Source organism: Notothenia rossii (genome assembly GCF_949606895.1).
Source record: "Notothenia rossii genome assembly, chromosome: 7".
Classification (NCBI taxonomy): Eukaryota; Metazoa; Chordata; class Actinopteri; order Perciformes; family Nototheniidae; genus Notothenia; species Notothenia rossii.
The window spans coordinates 73,312,102-73,333,016 of record NC_136905.1 but is presented as its reverse complement, the minus strand read 5'-3'; the positions used below and the strand labels follow the sequence as shown (position 1 = coordinate 73,333,016).

At 39.8% G+C, this 20,915-nt stretch overlaps 1 protein-coding gene across 2 annotated transcripts; it reads left to right on the top strand.

Moving 5' to 3' along the window:
* The first annotated feature begins 127 nt into the window (after positions 1–127).
* Positions 128–15,223, top strand: kcnk10b (potassium channel, subfamily K, member 10b). 2 transcript variants are annotated; one of them, XM_079693265.1, is made up of 7 exons: positions 128–235; positions 4,183–4,598; positions 9,980–10,097; positions 11,386–11,546; positions 11,654–11,846; positions 12,028–12,170; positions 13,169–15,223. In XM_079693265.1, coding segments are annotated over exons 1-7 (1,668 nt in total). In that variant the 5' UTR covers positions 128–234; the 3' UTR covers positions 13,805–15,223. The 2 variants fall into 2 exon arrangements, with proteins under 2 accessions (XP_079549391.1, XP_079549390.1); XM_079693264.1 differs by lacking the exon at positions 128–235 and adding an exon at positions 390–819.
* Positions 15,224–20,915: the final 5,692 nt, after the last annotated feature.

Sequence of the window (20,915 nt, the reverse complement as noted above, 5' to 3'; positions counted from 1 at the left end):
TGTTAGCTGTTCAACAATGGCTCCCTAAATTGGTCGGCTTCTGACGGGATGGAGGAAGGGACTTTGTAGAAGTTCATAAATAATACAACGTTTTCCCATACATGTGAATGATGTCATGGTTTGTGTCTGCAGCTGATTTGCCGTGCAGCTCTGACTTGCCGCCCTGCGCCATGTGCTCCGTCGCCGGTTGCCAAATGACGAGAAGATAATCCCGTTTTTGGGAATAACCAAAACAGTAAGTATTCAAAAATGTATTATGAACATGTATGAGTATGTAACCGATGCCAGGCTAGAGGCACATTTCCTCCAGGTATTTACAGCAAAGCATGTGGAGTAGAGCTTTGGGAATGGAAGGGTGGAGAGCATCCCTTCCCGTTGTTCTACCTTCTGGCGTAAAGTTGCTATTTTGGACACCCTGTGGCTGTGTTTGTGGACCGGACCAACCCGTTTTTTGTGTGTTCGGGTGTGAGACGTGATGTGGTTTGGTCCTCCCGTGCGACAGCTCAGTGAAAGGTCTCCCAAGGAGCTCTCTTGTTAGACTATCACCGCGCGTCCAAGCGAGGAGGAGAAAAAGGGAGGGGGATAGCAGAGGCAGACAATGCGGTTTTACGATGCGTTTATTCCTGCGTACAATTTACTCCATCATCCACAAACATATGATGTCCCGAAGATGCTGGAGGACTCCTCGTGATTTGGATATTTTTCTTTATTTTTTAAAATATTATTGAAATTCCCTTACGTTTTGATTGAGAACAAAAATAGAGATGAAATTTCCAATAGAAACCCCAAGGAAACAAGTTAACTGGGAACCAGAACAAGGTTGGTGAAAAATGCTTTCTTATTATCTCATCACTTTAGATATATGTCATTTAGTCATTTAAACTACTCCTAGTCTCAGAAACATCTCATGGAGACACACCAATTTACACCACGCTGCATTATTCAAGGGATGAACACTTTTGCACTATTTTGTATCTATTATTTTTAACTGATTACACTTCGTGTTTTCTCTTCTGTCTAGTCTGTGTTTCTATATGGACATTTAACAAGCGACAATGATGTTGGGGGTATTTCTTAATTCTCTATCCTCCTTGTGCTTAGTTGTGCATGGAGACGCTACTGAGAGCGGAGCTTCAGCCAAATCAAGCTATCAGAAGTAACCTGCGTAAAACCGGAACTAGTTTAAAAATAAAAGCATACAGTTGCTGCTGAAGAATAACGTTGGCTATATGACTTATCCTACAAAATAAGACACGCTATATATACAATTATAACTACCAAAAATGGCTGGTGACAGTGGTTATTTATTACATAATTAATCTCGTCGGAAATTGACCATGACTGAATGTGAGTTTATTTATCTTATTATGCCTAACATATGGTTACAGAAAACATGAGGATTTTGCTTGGTCTTTGAATAATATTGTAATTACTTGTTCTACTTTTGTTTTGTGATATAGAGTTAGCAGGACCAGTCCACCACTCCTTGAAACGTACTCAGTTTGATTTTGGAATCAGTTTTTTGCCGGAAGTAGGCCTACTTGGCCTTCATGTGTGATTCAGGCTGGCTTGATGCTAGATGTTGGTTCCAGCTGGTTAGTTCAACGCCTATAACCCGACTTGCACCTGCTTGCACCCCAGGGAAGAACTGAGCCTAGAGTCCTGAAGTAACTAACCCTTAATGCTCCGTTAACTGTTCCTGCTGGTTAGCATTTAGTTTATCACTGGTTAAATAATGCTTTTCTACACGCAATGTGCATTTGTATGCTGAAATGTTGACAAATTGAATGGTTCTATTGTCCCATCACAGCTGTGCCCCATTAAACAGTGTGTTACATTATAAATGCAACATTTAATTTCTATCATTAGAATTCTCATTAGCATCCTGATATTTTTTCCATTGTTTTATGGACCTGAGTCCCCAGTGAGTGAACATTACCTCTGCTTTGGCCAGACCTGCTGGAAACAGGAAGGGCTGAGAGAGAGAGATACTATCAGATACAAATTACGGTGTCCCACTCAGACCTTATTTCATTACCAAAAAACAATATGAAGAAAACTCATTGGTTGGAAAAGGATTCTATGAATGCGATAAAGCCTCAAAAATATGAAATGCAAAGACAATTATCTTTATCCCCGGTTCGATTTTGCCCTTATGGTTTTAAACTTTGACAGACATGTAACCTTTTATTTATACTTTATTTATTTATTACTCTTAGGTTTTTCTATTACATAGCTGAACTAAACTCAATAATATCCATGTTTTTTAACTGCATAGCTGCCGTTACTCTGCTGCAAATAACTGATTTATTACATTTCAGATGAGATGAGAAGCATTCTTGTCTCAATGTAACTAGTTATTGATTTGGCCCAATTTGCAATTCATTTGACAGTTGAAGTTCATCTACATCTATCAAGATCAAATGCAGCATACAATATTGATGTGTTATTTTCTTTCTTCTGCTTCAGCATTCAGTCCTAATTTTCCATTCCATCTCATTTTCTAAAAATAGCCAGCCACTGCCCTTAAACACATGTATAAATTGAAAGTGGCAGTTTTGCACCTTCCTAAGCTTGAAATCACTCTGCTGTTATTGATTCACTCACGATACAGGCATTAACTAACAAGATTCATAGCTCCTGCAGAGAATGAGACACTTCCTGGATGCCCTTGACTCATCAAGGTGGGGTGTGTGAGTGAGAGGATACATTGTACTTAGAATATCCCATTAGTGATCCCATACCAGTAGAAGAGTGTCTCTCAAACATATCCATATTGTGTTCCTGCATACAAGAGTTCCAACATTAAAGCCAACAGGCTCCACCCATGGCCAGAGGCATGCCGCACTCTCCAATCTAAGATAGGTGGGGGCGTCAGGGGTGAAGGTTGATGCTCTGAATATCTTATTCAATGCGTTATACACATTAAAGGAATCTAAATGTGGCCACCTCCAAGGTGCTGCTTGCTACTTCGTTGACCTGTTCCAGCACCTATGCATTATTATAAAAACCCACCCAGAAACCTATTACTGAAAGTGGCACTCATCCCCCCCACCCCCTCTTACAGTGAATTAGCATAATTGAATCCTGCTTTCTTAGCAGAGGGTAACTCAGCTTTCACCTCCTCTTAGAAATATTGTGAGGGTTTGGTTGCAAGTTTTATGTTTTAGATATTTGTAAATGTATTTTCTTATTTTTCCGTTTTGCAGACTCATGCTAGTTACCTCCATTGTTTTCATTTATTACAATAATTCGATGTCAAGGTTTTCTGCCTGCGTGATTGAGGTGGTAGCGCAGAGACTGCAATTCACAGAAATAGTGGCTTTTATGTTTAAAACCCAAACCAAATTCTCATTATGTGAAGTGTGAGATGAATGCTGTTGAGCGTATTGAATATGTCCTTTATGCTGATAGCTTTAAGTGTTAGCTTTGTGAAGAGCCCTTTATCAGATCAGAGTAGAAGGGAAATTACGTTCTAATGCGTAATGAGGTGGTTATAGGTTTTAATGGCTAAAGAGCCTGTGTTTATGTCCAATGTCGTGTTCAATGTGCAAAACAGATACACATTTCTCTCTGTGCTCGGGGAGTCCAAACCTGCACAGTGATATATTTCCCAAGGCCTCCCTTTAAAATAATTTACTTTAAAAAAAAAAAAGTACAATATTTGGAGGCTTCTTACTAACAGATTTAAACAATCAGTGTTGATACCTACAGTATGAACCTGATGAATACCCAATTTGGGCTTGAAACATTGAAAAGCTATATTGCTTTACTTATTGTACCTGGGAAGCAGAACATTTTTATTATTGGCTCCTTTTTGATGTTAATGCATTTGACGTGCATGAAAGCTTAAAGGATAGAGAAAATACTGTAATCAAACTCATTCCATAGAGTATTTTTTACTATTGCAAAAGACTTGTTATCAGAGTTGGGCATAGAACAAATGAATGTAAAAACAATTAGTGTGATTTCATAAAACATAATCTCAGAGGAATCGTTCTCAAAACTCAATCTGTCTGTAACAGATTCAAAGCCTTCAGCCAAGAATGGTCTGTTAGTTTTAATTGCATAAAATCATCAGAGAATCACTTTCAGAAGATACAGGATTGCAGTTTATGTCTTGGCATCCTCAAATACAATGACAAACAAAACAATATTCTCTTATTTCCAATTTGTTCCTAGTGGCGGTCCAAACCAACTTGGTCCCTCCCAAAAAGGCCCAGTCTGGCATGGCAAAGTCAAGTCTTGTCCAGGCCAGTGTGGCCACCATGCAGAATCCAATGAGCTGCGACCCTAAGTCCAATGGTCACTGTCCACTGCCACGCCTGTCCATCTCCTCCCGCTCTGCCAGCGTTGTGGCCAGCATGGACGCCAGCTGTGACGGCATGGCCGCCGCGCTCCACTCAGTGATGAAGTGGAAGACGGTGCTGGCCGTGTTCATCGTGGTCGTTCTCTACCTGGTCTGCGGAGGTCTGGCTTTCAAGGCGCTGGAGCAGCCGTTTGAGAGCAATCAGAAGACCAGCATCACTCTGGAGAAGGCTTCGTTCCTGGAGAGAAACCCGTGTGTTACTCCTCAAGAGCTCGAGGTACTCATCAAGGTAAGGGATTGAAAGTCGAGATGGATCTGCACATTTAACAGACCTGAACTTCCTTTCATCTGTTCATTCAGCCCTTTGATTGTGCATTGCGTTTATTGTATCTGTTCATCACAGTATATCTTCATCCAAAGATTAGTTTTTAAGAGGATAGAACGAGGAGAGATTTAATTAAAGTGATCTGATACTGACTGCCATTCCATGTGATTGGATAAGAGGGAGAAAATCAGAGGACTTACCTTTTTGTAGCAGCAGTTTTCAAGATGGTGGTTGCTATGAGAGGTAGTTAGAGGTTCTCAGGTTAATTAAATCTTGTTTCTTTAGCTTTTCACATGAACACCTTGGATGATACTGTCTTTCATGTCCAGACCGTCCTCCAGAAGATCAAGACTTTGATGTCATTGTCCTTTTTGCAGAATTTTACGGTATAATTGTTTAGGTTTTTCAAAAAAATTGTTGTCATATATATAATAGATATAACAATTTCTGTATTTAAATATTGAGTAAAACATCTTGATTGCTGATTTTTGAAGAGTTCTGATTTGTAAAGATTATTTGTACTATCTAGCCTCGACTAAAAGCTGCTATAATCAACATTTTTAGAATAACAAGGAAATGACAATGAGTAAGAAATTAACCAAACAAATGATAATACTGCTTCGTTACTTCTATGTCAATTTTTTGTTCGTAACCTTTAGAAATTGTGTAGGTGTTTACTTGGAGCAGTAAAGTCCTCTTTCTTTAAAAAAATGATTGTTAGAACCCAATACCTTGACTCGTTGTTATTGTACTTCTCTATTCAGTCGCAATTAACCTCCACATAGGAGATGGTTTTAAGGGTTATATTGAACTCAATCACAACCTTTTCCAGAGTGCTGTTATTGCTCCGATAATGCTTATGTATAGACACATGTGACAGAAGACACTCCCATCCTCTGGAGTCCCATCAATGTCTGTCTGATCATAAAATCAGATAATGACAACCTTGAAAATGATTAATTCTAACATTTGAATCTCGATTAAAGAGCTTGTTGTTAAAAACACGAGTGACAACCCTTGACACAGGTCGACCTAAATCATACTGTTCCTGCAATGTTCCACATGTTTCTAATACAGAATAAGAAGCTTTCATTATCAACCAATAGGCCTACCTGTGTGAACTGGACTAGATAACAAGCAGATAGTGACAAAAATCATGCCCATCACATCATGACTTGATTGGGCATTTCCTTGTGGGGTCAGCCGCTTTATACCACAGTGTATGGCAATGCTTTACGCTGCTCTCTGATATTATAGGTCGAGATTTAAGGTCAATACATCAAGCTGACAACTGAAAGCGCGATTGGAAAATAATTTGAGATCTGTCTGCTTGCACTCTGCTGTGTTGAAACTTTGATATGTGAGGGTGTGCTGCAAAAGAAAAAAAGCGGGACTCAGATCAATCAAAAACTCCTATGCAGAGAATATTCTCAAGAAAAAGAGAGGGAGGGATTCTGCATCTATGTGGGTTAATTTCTTTGAGGGCAAATGTTTGTGACACAAGGACCAAATGGCAAATCCCTTTTACCTGCCTAAGTAGTACCTCACTAGCATAATTCAGCAGAAAACATATGAAATGACATGAATACAGTAGATTGTGAAAAAGAGAGCTTTTTTGCATAATGTGCTTTCCATGTAGGTTAGTGCCCCAGTGAACCCCTCTGATAATCTTTAACTTAAAATAACCCCAAAGGCATTTGGTGTGCTTCACTTTCTGCTACAATGGCTCCATTTGACGGTAGCTTCTTCAACACTGCTCCAGTAAATATTGGACTGCCGATCTGTCTCTCCCTCCTTCTCCACACCCACGCCTGTTCTGTTACTCTATTTCAGAAAAGCCTCCTTTCTTCTCCACCCTCGCAGCACTCAACCTTTAAACCACAAAAGTGTTATCCCGGGTTTGTGAAAATAAATCAATAACAGTATATCCTTGGGAGATGTTTGTAAATAAAAACCTTTAGGTGTGCCTGAGGTCCGGAGGGAATCAATTATTTATTGCACAGGCCAGCAGTCACAGACCTCCTGTAGCTCCAAGCAGCAGCAGCAGCAGCAGCAGCTGACTAATGATCAGATCCAGACAGGACATAACGTCTATGACAGCATGTTACCAGTTGTTTGCCTCTATTAAACTGTTTTAGAACTAATTTACAATATTACCTCTGCCAAATTGAATGTATTAAAAATGATAGGATTTGTGTAGTCCTTGTACAACTATGATGAGATCAGATTAAGTTTGAGTTGATCCATTGGCTTTTCTGCAGAGAGCTAAATTAGTAGATCAATACCGCTGCCTTTATGTCGATATGGTTTATAAAGTTAGCACCAGCAGCCAGTTAACCTAACGTTCACTGGAAAGACAGGGAGACATGTAGCCTAACTAGGTCTGCCCAAACTGAACAGAATCTGCTGTTTTAAACGCGCAAAAAACTAATTGTAAAAAATGCAAGTTATGGTTTATGTGCCAGATTATTTTTTGTAAGAAGCAGTGACCCAAGCAACCTTAAACTACAACATGTCATGTTTACATTTCTGTTTGTCTACAGATTAAACAAATGACATATCATGATTTAGATAAAGATAAGCTAACTGTTTGCAGAAATAATGCATACCAGATTGAGAGTTTTCTTTCAGTTTTCTCTGCTAATCATCGGTAAGAAAGTGAATTTCCAAAGTTTCAAACTGTTCCTTCAGATATCCTTCCACGAAGCTATGACAGTTCTTCAAGTATAAAATAACGAAAATCGTGTCATGTGTGAAACTCGAACTGTTAAATAACACTTTTTTCCCTTGGCTGTCATAAAAAAAGGCCTTCAGGACATGTTTCTTCACAAGTACTCAATCATAGAGTCTGTCTGGTCACAGGTTCTGTTATCGGTCCGTTCCTGCTGCGTGGAGCCTGTCACTCAAACAAAGATCCTCTATGGTGACACGGCAGTGATTACTGACAGTTCAGTTAATGTTTGGCAAAGGATTTGATCGAAAAATTGCAACTTTAAGAGACATGTGTGTAAATGTACAGCTAGTGTGTGGGTGAGCGAAAAGAAGACCGTGTATAGACCAAGCACTTGTAAGGCTTTGCTCCAAAACCCATGTTGGCTCAGTGTGTGTCTGTGTGTTCGTGTGTGCTTGTCAATGCATGTATGTTGACCCCGTCACTCATGTCTGCTTCAGCATCTGTGCTGTCCACCTACCCGCTGGGCGCCCACAAAGGCAGCGGACCAAATTGGCTTTTCCAGCGCTGTCGGGATGACTCACTCTTTGGCACAATGTGGCGCCGTGCTGTTGTTGCCACCAGTCAAGTCTCTTTTATTGATGACTCACTTTATCTACAAACTACTTTCAAAAACACTGGACTACCTGCAGGGAATCTATGTCACGATCATTGTTCATGATTTTGAGTTTTTTATTTTTGTTATATGGATGTAGTTATTTGTGAGAATGATTGTAAAAGTTAGGCTGCTTTATTAAAGGTCTACAGTGATTCATGAGAAAGAGGCTCCGCAACGGTTTGACACAAAGTTCCTAAACTAATTAAATGACTTTAAGAATAGACTAAAAAGTGAATTGTAAAACATATGGAAAAATATATATCTCATGTTAAATAAAACCACAAACCAGGGATATATCTGTGTATCAAAGCTGGGTTTTGATTATTTTTGCTCACTTTACAAACTGTTTTGATGATTAGCCTTATCTGTGATGGACCAGAGTCTTCCAGTTTGGCAGTCATTTAGGCAGCTTTAATGCTTTAAAGTGGTTCAGAAGAAGTTATAGATACTAGTCAAAGAGCGAGTGCTGCAGGGGAGAGAGCTTGGCACCGGCTCACAGGGAGCGAGGCACCATGCTGGCTGGATCATTGCTGTCACCTGCTGTGGGGCAGAAGGACACACTGAGAGGATAAAGATGTGCAGTGATTAAGCCTGCACTTTATTGATCCTGAAGTGAAGAATATAAAAACACACATTAGCAAAGGGCACGTCACAACCATTTGGGGTTGACTGTGTGTCTACAAGAACGTCTGTGTGCTTAATCTTCAGTGCAATCGAATAGGAGGAGAGTTGCTTTAACATTATAACACAAGTTGCGTCCTAATTAGCACACAACAACACAAATCCTCGTCAGCATCCTCGTGTTTCATAAGTGCCCCTGGATAAAGAGGATTTTCCACATATCTAATGCAGTGTGAACTTGGCTGTGAAAACTGGAGACAAAAATAGACTTCCTCATCAAGTATTCAGATATGTGAGGCTATTATTAGCTCTCTCTTGGCTCAAGAATTAGGCTATTTGGGATTTATTATATAATTACCGCTCAGATTTGGCTCCTATATTGAGGCTATGTGGGCATGACTCTATTTCAGATACCAAAGTCTGTCTCATTGGGGGGTGGGGGGGGTGCGGGGGCGCACTGATGGAGCTGAGGTAATCACATGCATGATTATGAGTAGGCAGGTGCAGCAGTGTGGAAGTGATCCCTTACTCTGTCTGCTTTGAAATTTAGGCTATGTCAAAAGAGTTGATACATATTTGATCAGATGGACGTGCATTTTACTAACAGCTTGCATGGATAGTTTTGGGGGGTTGCCCTGAATTCAGGATGTTGTTAAATGCACTATCTTTTACCAATGGCAACCATGACTTTCATGCCAGCAGAAAGTGATGTTGAGCCCAGAAGCAAAATGCAAACTATTAATGTCCACAAAGATAACAAAATTAAATGCCATTCTCATAAAAAGCCCATAAACAGAAAATGTAGAAATAATTCAAGATAGTGTATTAACTGTTATTGCTATATAATGGAGCTCAGAATGAGATCATTGAGAATAATGATGGAGGGTGTGAGAGCGTTGTAGGTTCTAAATGTTTCCCTAGACAAGCTGGAGATAAAGGAAAGCTCCGGGAGTAAAGGAAAACCTGACATAGAAGAACAAATAGATGAAGGTCTGTTTGCTGCAAGTGAAAGTCAATGTAGATTAAGTCAATGAAGTGAAGTGTAAAAACATGCAGTGGGTTAGAATGCAGACACTGCTCTGTGTGAAGAGTCAGACACTGAATAATGAGAAACAGATCTCATAGATGTTTCCGCATTTACTGATTTGTATGTGTATTGTTCAAAGCAATGGATATTTTGTTCTTTTTTAATTAAATGTTATAACACAACAGCGTTTTGTAACACACACCCATGATCACATCAGCGTATGATTCCAATGGCAGATACTGTACACTAATGTTGAACTGATTTAATTTATTGTAACTGCATCTACTTAGCTGAACGTATAATCAGCTTATGAAATACATCTAGGATTGTTTCCATCTAATTTATATTCCATTATGTTCTAATTGCAGCATGCTATAGATGCTGTGAATGCAGGAGTGAGTCCTATTGGAAACACATCCTACACTTCCAGTTACTGGGACATGGGCAGCGCATTCTTCTTCGCTGGGACTGTCATCACAACCATAGGTAACGTTTTGAATAATCCACTCATTTCTGCTCTAGTTATGTTGCATAAGGTCATATCATAGAGGTGTTGACCAATTCATTAGACTAAAGTGTTATTTAGAAAAATGGCCATACACTGTTTACCCAATCAATTAAAAAGTAACCCACACTTTGAAGCTCTATAGAATCCTAACACCGCTTGTGTGTAGAGAAAAACAATATGACATTAGTACTATTCTAAAAAATGGAATCTTCACTGAAAAAAACAAATATTTTTGTGATGAACCAAACAACAACATGAGTTACTGTATATATGCAAGACCTTGAAAAGGGATTAGAATACTTTTGAAAGGCTTTGTCCTTTCAGTTTGTCGAAGGTGTTTCTCAACACACATTTCTGTAAAGCTGTGTAAATCCCTCCCTCTTATTGCTATCCTCAGGTGAGTTTTACAAATCCCTTCACCCTCATGAGGTGGTGCTAAATGATGCAATACAAAGCCCTGTGGGATTTAACAACCGGTGAAGTTCAAAACACACACTGCTTATGCAGATTATTTAGTTTCAATTCACCTTATGTCTCTCTTTGAGCTTTTTTTACTTGCTCTAACAAGAAAAACAATTGATTGATCAAACACATTTTTTAATGAAATTGAAAGGCTCTTGATGCTTTGAATATTTACAATAGATATAGTTCCATATAGGAGCTATAATTCCAACATCAAGATGATACATTAAAGTTTCTATTTCTCTATTAGCTGCATGTCCCCTCATTTCAAATAAAAGGAAAAAAAAAGTCCCGAACCTCTTGTTATGATCCAGAGATTTCATTAACTAGGGATTTGCAACTACGCTATACAGTAGTTTTGAGTTGCTTCATTAACATCCGGATATCAGATTTTAAGATATCAGATTTAAGAGAATACAAGAAGTAAGACCCTACACAGCTTTAAATTAAACATGTTACAAATAAAAAAAATCATCCTCTTCAATGAGTTTCAATTCAATTGCATTTGAAATATACATGATGAAACTGTCCTTTATGTGTCTCCCTGGCCTGGTATCTCTGTCAAATAATAATCATGCAATATCTCTCAGGAGGATAATTTCTTCTTGAGGGGCTTATTTACTACAGACCCTTGCAACAGTAGCATGATATGGACTTCAATTGATTGTTGGTTAAGAAGGTCTTGATTGTCTTCTATTGCTTTCATCCTAACACTCCCCCTCCCCCTCACCACTTGGCCATGATTCTATAATCTTTTTTTTCTCTGCTCTTCTTCGTGTGTTTTTTCTGTTTCTTTTTTATCAGGTTATGGAAACATAGCTCCAAGCACGGAGGGCGGGAAAATCCTTTGCATCCTTTATGCAATATTTGGCATCCCTCTCTTTGGCTTTTTGTTGGCGGGGATTGGAGACCAGCTGGGGACCATCTTCGTGAAAAGCATCTTGAGAGTTGAGAAGATATTCAGGGTGAGTTTAAGCTAGTTTCAGATATTGTTTTATTCGTATTTGCCAGTTTTTATCCTCTTTTAACTTCTTATATTGTTCTAATGGCATCCCATGTTTGTCTTTTTCAGCAAAAACACAAACAGATCAGCCAAACTAAGATCAGAGTGACGTCAACCATCCTGTTCATTCTGGCTGGCTGCATTGTTTTTGTCACCATCCCTGCTGTCGTCTTCAAACACATCGAGGGCTGGACCACACTAGAGGCCATCTACTTTGTTGTGATCACACTCACCACAGTGGGAATAGGAGACTATGTGGCAGGTAGATCATGCTACAACTAAAGAATGTTTTCTTTCTTCAGCCAACATTTTGTATCTCAAATCAGGAAATCTCAACATTTGATGATGATTGAAAACTGAATTGTACTGTATCTCATGATGTAGATTATTGTTTAATTGAACTATCATGACTTACATATTTGGTGTTTTTCCTTCCCCTCCAGGTGGTGACCGTAGAATCGACTATATGCAGTGGTACAAACCCCTGGTGTGGTTCTGGATCTTGGTGGGTTTAGCATACTTTGCGGCCGTACTCAGCATGATTGGAGACTGGCTTCGAGTACTGTCCATAAAGACCAAAGAAGAGGTGAGGTTCATACAATTGTAGAGAAACTATAATAATAATAATAATAATAATAATAATAATAATAATAATAATAATAATACATGGTACTTTTATAGCGCTTTTCATGAAACTCAAAGACGCTTTGACAGAGAATTAAGAAAAGACTACAAAAAAAAACAAAGAAATACAAAAAGAGATAAACAAAACAGAAAATAGGGGTGGAGGGGGGTGGTCAGTGGTTGAATGCAGTGTTGAACAGGTGGGTTTTGAGTGATGTTTTGAATGTTGTGAGGGAGGAAGAATCTCTGATGGATTGGGGTAGTGAGTTCCAGAGGGTGGGTGCAGCAGCGGAGAAGGCTCTGTCGCCCCAAAACTTGAGGTTGGTCCGGGTGGGGAGGGACAGAAGGCTGGCAGTGGCAGAGCGGAGGGAGCGAGTGGGAGTGTGTCTGTGGAGGAGGTCAGTCAGGTAGGATGGGGCCAGGTTATGGAGGGCTTTGTATGTCATCAGGAGGATCTTGTACTGAATTCTCTGGGGGATGGGGAGCCAGTGGAGCTTGATGAGGACGGGTGTAATGTGTTCACGGATAATAATAGATAATAATAATAATAATAATAATAATAGATAATAATAATAATAATAATAATAATAGAACTAGAAATTCCGACCCTGCTACTGCCTTCTCTACCCTTCTGCTCTTACATTTCTCCCAATAATCGCTGATTAGCTCTAGTCAGAATGGTATCTAACAGGCTGCTATATTGTTTGAGTTGTTCAGCATTGTCCAAATAGAAGACAATGAAATGAAAACGCTGTATAGGTATAAGTAGTTGTACAAATCTTCATCTATTCAGATTTCGTTGGTAAGGTTAAAGTGAAAAGAACATTGGCAGAACATTTTGTTATCATCGAGGTACCCATCACTCACACTTCTTTGCAAAAACTGAATTAGAATTCTTTAAAGACATTTTTTTTTCTGAAACCGATTCCTGATCCTTTCCTTTCTGCACTATCGTCACAGGTTGGGGAGATTAAAGCTCATGCTGCTGAATGGAAGGCAAATGTCAGAGCAGAGTTTCGTGAAACGCGGCGGCGCCTGAGTGTTGAGATCCATGACAAGCTCCAGCGGGCCGCCACCATCCGCAGCATGGAGCGCCGCCAGCTGGGCCTGGAGCAGCGAGCTCTCTCTCTGGACATGCTGTCTCCTGAGAAGAGGGCCTTGTTTGCCAGTCTGGATGCTGCTCGCTTCAAGACTTCCTCTCAGGAGAGCATCGACACCAAGCTCAACAACCTGAGGCTGAAGGGGGCCTGTGAGGCGTACGACCATCAGGCGAGTGAGCAAACACCACAGACAGCATCTTCCTCAGAGGAGAATCTCTCCAACCTGCGCTTTGGATCCCTTACCAAGCTGGCCAGACGCAACAAGAACCGTGAACTGCGGAGGAACATTAATGAAGATGTGCAACGGACAAGCCTAGGAATAAATAATGCCATGCTGGGTGAGGAGAGGACGGAAGAAGAAGGAGATGTGGAGCCAGACGAGGAAAGTGGAGAAAGAAAAGAGGGAAACACCAGTCTGACAAACCTGTCAGATTGCGCAACGGAGCGCAGCAAGTTGAATGGGTTCACAACAGTGAATGTAAAAGAGAACGACTAGGCGATGAATAATCGATTGCTTCAGAGACAGAGAGACAGAGAGACAGAGTGAAACACACAGAGACGCAGAAAAAGAGTGCATGGACCTTTGAGATGTCAGTAAATGTGCCTTTCTGTTTCCTACGCTTACATCATAACTGCTCCCAAGGAAATTCAGTCATTGTGCCATAGCCATGAGAAAGGAATGTGTTGCCAAAAATGTAAAGAGACAGAAGAGGCTTTAGTTAAAATACCTCACATGGGATGTTACTGTAGACTGAGCTACTTAAGAACCTTCATTTCTACGGGAGCTATCAATCCAGTTTGGTTGTCTTCCAGACGACTCTTAAGAGACACTTGGGCAACGGCTGTCACTTAATGCAGAATATTATTATTTTGTACAGATGTGGGCAGGACATCCAGAGAGCTAGTAAAATGTCATCCATCTTCAAAACCACTATCGATCGCCGCTTTGTCCTTTCATGCTGTGTTGGCTATTTTTAGCTCTGCTGCTTAAAGATTACAATGTCTGGAGGGTGGAAGGTTGTGTTTCTGCTGGATCAATAGACAATACAAGCATTTACCTTCCTGGCATGTACAAGTATTCCTACATGGTATGTGGCTTTGAAAATGCAGCCTTAGGGCTTAAACTACTACATAAGCGCTCATAAAAAAACCCACAAGTATTGCAGATAATTGACTTACTTGAAAGCTTGAAATACAGCTGTAATAATATTTTAATAAAATGAAATGTACTGCTTAATTTAACATTTTGCAGAAGAAGAATATACCAAGCTGGAATTCACTAGACGCATTTAATCACCGTTGGCTATGAGATTGTCCGCCATGTTGAAAACACTTATTTTGTATATTACATTCACTTTTATCACACATGTCTTCTGACGACTTCAACTACTTTTTAATTAATGAATGTGATGCTGTTGATTTTTTACTCATCAAGCATGTTTGTATATGTGTTTACTTTGTTTTATACCAGCCAAGCACTTGAGTTACATTTTTCATAGAATCGAAAATATGAAAAAAACATGTTTCTTTTATCGTATTTATTTTTTCTGGAACACAGTCAAACAGAGGCTTCAATCGTCTTCACACTGAGATGTGTTTTGCTGTTGTTCCTAAATTAACTGACTGAAATGTTTGACACGTCACCAATTCATATTTGCATTTTACAAATAGGCATTGGCACTACTTAACGCCTTCTTGAAATGTTACTGAATTATTCAACGTATCACTATAGCGTGCATTGCATGCATTACTAAAGACAAAGTACACACTGGTTGTACTCGTAACCTATTCATCTGATATCATTATCCTTTTCCTTTGACCATGACCTGTGACAAGTTTGTTGTGTACAGTTTATTTTACGAACAGATCACATTAAATGTAGTGAGTGCCTTTTTCCAAATAATAAAGACTACACAGGTAATTAAAGATGTTGTTGTAACTATATCAAATACTGTATTTGTGTCAGGACCTCGACACAAACTGATGAACCCACATGCACGACCCAGAGACAAAGACTTGAATGTAATAACATGTATTTATTATTTCCAATGATCAGGAAATCCCTCTTAACAGAGTAGGTGCTGGAATAAACAAAAAGCGCTCACAAGGAGGAAATAACTAGAAATAACAAAAGGAGAACTTAAGAAAAAACTTAAGCCTACAAAAATCAACAAAATAACATAACCTGACATGAGAGAAAGCAATCCTTTCTGAGTAGAGGATTGGCACGACCATTCGGGGAAACAAACAAGACAAACTGACAGGACAGGGGAGAGACAGGACTATTTAAACATGAGGTGAGTGGGAACAGGTGGAAACAGTCAGGGGCGGGGCAGACACTGATGATGGCGGGAAAAAACACACAAGGGGAGGAAGAAACGGCCCGAAATGAAAGACAAGAGGTAAATAGAAAATAAAACAGGAAATGACAGACAAAATACATAACTAGCACATTTGACGAGACACAACAATTTGCATAGTATTTCGTTATATGTTGTACTGGGAATCGTTGCTTCTCTAGAATTATTGCTGCAAATGAAATATTATAAATATTGTTTATTTTTCAGATCAGGTATTATGACTTGTGATACTAGAACAGGGATAGTTGTTTAGTGACAATTACAACGTTAATGGTTGTTTTGTTCTGTCAGCAATGAGTCAAGACACTGTGTCAATGAGCCAGAATGCAAAACAGCATGAACTGAAACTGAAGCATCTTAATGGTATTTGGCTATCATTCAATTATCTTTCAGGCATTTTGCTTTTTTCACCGCACATTTCTGGTCGATGGGGTTTCTACTGGCAGGTTGCTGTGAGGAATTATGGTCCATTTAACACTAATGGCTAAATTTGACCTCTAGCATAATGGTCTTCATTTATGTGACATATACTGTAAAACAATGTGAAGGGTCCTTTAGCAAGGTATGTAGCATAATGTTATTATCCTTGTGTACTTTTATATATATATATATATATTATATATTTACATGTTTTTTTATTTACAGTACCCTAACCCTATGTGCTCTTATAGTGCTCTACTATAGATGACATTATTCAATGATAGCATTTTCTACAGCAATTTTGTATATTGTTATTTTGTCTCTTTCCTACTCAAACTCACATTGTAAATGCTCTCAATTGACTTATTTTATTCCAACACAATATGTGAACAAAGCATTGCTTCTCTGCAAAATTGAACTTTTTTGATCACTTTTTTTCACTCCTTTCAACGTGTAAGCCTAACAAGATATAATTGATTTGAATTTGCCTTGATGCTGCATGTGTATAATTCAATTACAGAATTCATTATTTTGTAGCTAACTAGCGTTTTAAAGGATGCTGGTGCCCAAGGTCTCCATCAGTGCGTGTCTACTGCTCGGAGTAAGAGTCGTGTGTGTCAAAGTGTGTTCAGGCACCCAAGAAGAAAGAGCAGCTGACAGCTCCACAATAGAATTAATCACGGAGAGACAAGTCAGTAAAGGCAGAGCTATAAATTGTGTGTGTGTGTGTGTGTGTGTGTGTGTGTGTGTGTGTGTGTGTGTGTGTGTGTGTGTGTGTGTGTGTGTGTGTGTGTGTGTGTGTGTGTGTGTGTGTGTGTGTGTGTGTGTGTGTGGGTGGGTGTGTGTGTGTGTGTGTGTGTGTGTGTGTGTGTGTGTGTGTGTGTGTGTGTGTGTGTGTGTGTGTGTGTGTGTGTGTGTGTGTGTGTGTGTGTGTGTGTGTGTGTGTGTGTGTGTGTGTGTGTGTGTGTGTGTGTGTGTGTGTGTGTGTGTGTGTGTGTGTGTGTGTGTGTGTGCGCTGGTTTCCCCTCAAGGTGCAAGTGACCTCAGCCAACTCTGCCCCCCCCCCCTGTTTGTCTCTCATTATCTTTCTGCCCATCCATCTTTACATCTGTCCCTCACTCACACATATGATGACTCAACTGCTTTCTAGTCATATCTTTGTTCATTAGTGTATTTACTCATGTCCTCGGAGAATCAATCGGCAATACGGAAGAGGCTGGAAGAAACACAGGAAACTGAAATATCTGGACAAACAAGAGGTGATGATTAAAAGTGCCATTCATGCAATTAGTAACAGTCACATATACAATTCAGGAATTATAATTAGATTAAAAATAGGATGTTTTGTATTTCCATTATACGTATTTCCATGATCCCATATACATTGTTATGTAAGAAAATACTTTTCAAATATAACTCAATCTCTCACAACACCATACAATCTCAGAGATAAGCAACACCCCACTAACACAGTCACACTGAAAACTAAGAAAAAATAAATCTTATTACATTTGAAAGCACAGGTGAACCTGATCAACTGGAATACTCATTGCTCTGAGGTAACAGAAACTATTTTTCACCCCTTATACAATCCTAGTTATAAATATGACATTGTATCACATGCTTCATGATTTGAAGGATGAGCTGAAGCAGGAATGATGATGCACATTTGTGTGGGAATACATTTTCAGAGCCTCAATAGAAAATGTACAAGAATGTAAATAATTTAGTTAAAGATCGTTTATGTAGTATATTAACATATTCATTGTTATTTGTTAATAAAACTGTGCACGTGCAGTCTCTAGTAAATGGGTAGGACACTTTATATTATATTATATAAAAAAAACACACAAAAATATATATAGCACAATATGAAACATGCATTAAAAGCAGTTCTGAAAAGGTGTGTTTAGATTTGAAACTGGCAAGAACGTGTTTGGGGAGAGAGTTTCCAGAGGGAGGGAGAATGGCTCTGTCGCCCCATGTTCAATGCCTGGTTTTGATTGGTCGAGCCAGGAGGTTGATATTAGTGGAGCGTAGGTTGCAGGAAGGAGTGGGGTGGAGCAGGTCTTCCTCTACAGCTCCCTTCTTCCTCCATTTACCTCTGTTCATTCTGTGTGCATAGTGTTGAACCTCCTTCTATCAACTGTGTTTATTTACCCCCCCGTAGGGGATGAAAGGAAGTGTGATGGGTGGCTACCCTCATCTGATTGCACCCAAAGGCCTCCTTTTATGACTGGTTAAAATGAAACCAGGGAAGGAAGAAGAATGCATATGTCCCATTGGTACATGCAGTCTTAGGTGCAATTTAAAATGAAACCTGAACATTAAGATTTATGCAGTGGTTTGAAATTGGCGTTTGTATGCAATAGAAAGAAGCATGAATGTGTTTGATATTTTGGCAAAGTATATTGATCCATCTGGCCTCCATACATCACTTTGCTAGAGTGAGACAAACTGAACATTCCATGCCTTACAACTTCTCTGACGCCAAATAGCATCTTTTATGGGGCCAGTTTTTGTCTGGCGCAGTGACTGTTAAAGAAACATTACTGTAACTGATGTCAACTATCAGAGTGCTGTTGCTTTACAGCTCTTAGTGAGCCATTAGAGAGCTGTGCAATTTTCCCGAGGGCCTCCGCACAATCACAAAACTATGAAGAATTGTATGTTGTAAGAGTGTGTGTACGAATGAGAAAATAGCTTTTGTGTCTCACCCTGCAGGGATGGGCCTGCATACATGAACACACATCTGAATCTACAAGTGATCTTTAATAAGGCAAGGGTAACAACAGATAGAGAAGTCACTTGTGTGTGATGGAGAGCATAAAACAAATGCACTGCCTGTTAAACATTGATCAAGTGATTCATGCTCACATGCACTTCCCTTAAAACATGTAAATTATCATGTTTCGCCCTCAAGGAAAGCCTTGCAAAAGTAGCATAGAATGAAAGGACAAAATAGTACAACCAGCATTGTATAAAAGAAAGATGTGGTTTTTCAGATAACTGAGTATGGCAACCATATAAGTTCAGCAACAGAACTCGTTTTGACATTATGTCTTCTTCATTACGTATTGTGTTGCAGAGATGTCTTTTTAAATGAACAAGCTAAACAACTACCCCCTGCCTTCAAGTTCTTTTTGTTATCCCACATAGATTTAGAGAGTTGTTGCTGGAATTGGGAGCTGTTGTGTGGAAAGTGTGAAAGTGCTTAGAGCAACAGTGTCCTCCCTGATGAAGAGGAAGATTTGCGGGGAGTGTCAGACAGTCACAGGAGGAGCCCAGCATGCTTGACATGAAATCCATTGGGAGAGAAGTGTGAAATCTGCCTGACAACGTGTCTGGCAGGTGAGATACTTGTGAAGTAAAAAGAGCCGAGGTGTAATATGAACTCGTGGGAAGTAACTAACTACATGTACAGATTCTTCTTTAAGCCTTCAGCCTATGAGCTAGATTTTAAATGTGGAGATAGAGACTACATTTCGGTTTCAGTTATGGTTACTGCATGTCTTTATTCTCAAGAGTCAATAAAGAAGGATGTATTACAGGTGTAGCAAGTGCAGCCTATAGATGTATAAACACGATTAAAATCACTGGGGTAAAACTTTATTATTATTGGCAAGAAAATCTACAAGAGATTGTACAGTGCAATCAGAGAGATACAGTATGTCCACGTTTTTGAGCAAGTCCACGAATCCAGTCTTTGTCAAGTCTGTCATCACCTTCGCGCAGCTGCTGGCGCCACTTCGTCCGGTCCTCCGCCAGCCTCTCCCAGTTGTCCGTCGCAATGTCCAGGGCCTTCATGTCACGTTTTACGACATCCTTGAAGCGCAGCAGTGGTCGTCCTCTGCCTCTGGAACCAGCGCTCAGCTCGCTGTATAAGATGGCCTTTGGCAGGCGGCCATCTGTCATTCTGTGAAGGTGACCGAGCCACCGCAGCCTCCTGACTTTCAGTGTTTGGAACATTGACTTGCTGCCCGTACGCGCCAGCACCGCCTCTTTCGTGACCTTGTCCCGCCATGTGATCCCGAGGATGTTGCGCAGGCACCTTATGTGAAAAACATTTAGCTCTCTTTCGTGCCGCGCGTAAGTTGACCACGCCTCGGAACCATACAGCAGGACGCTGACCACGCAACATTGGTAGATGCGTGTCTTAGTGCGCTCGGTGAGGTATTTGTTGGTCCAGGCTCTTGAGCGCAAACGACGCAAGTGAGATACTTGTGAAGTAAAAATAGGTGTAATATGAACTCGTGGGAAGTAACTAAACTAACTATGTTCAGATTATTCTTTAAGCCTTCAGCCTATGAGCTAGATTTTAAATGTGGAGATAGAGACTACATTTCTGTTTCAGTTCTGGTTACTGCATGTCTTTATTCTCAAGAGTCAATAAAGAAGGATGTATTACAGGTGTAGCAAGTGCAGCCTATACAGTAGATGTATAAACATGATTAAAATTACTGGGGTAAAACTACATAGATGATATATTATAAGTTTACATAACAAATGGCTTATGTAACATTGACATCACGACTCTACACTTTATTTCTCCATCTGTTTCCTTTCTTCAGCACATCTGCGTATTCAGTTTAGATTGAGGCACATGGTTGTGTACGTTACCATGACCGCCCCCACAGCCTTCCTGCCAACATCGCGATGTTGGCTGTGCCAAAATGTGGCTGTGCATCCTGATTCGAGATGTGTTTTTTTCCAACCAAAGAGGTGGATCTTTTTAATGTCAAGATACCAGGAGTAATCTGGTCAATACAGACGGATTCACTGTTGATGTTTTTTACCCCAACACTTTGAACAAAGGATCATCTACAG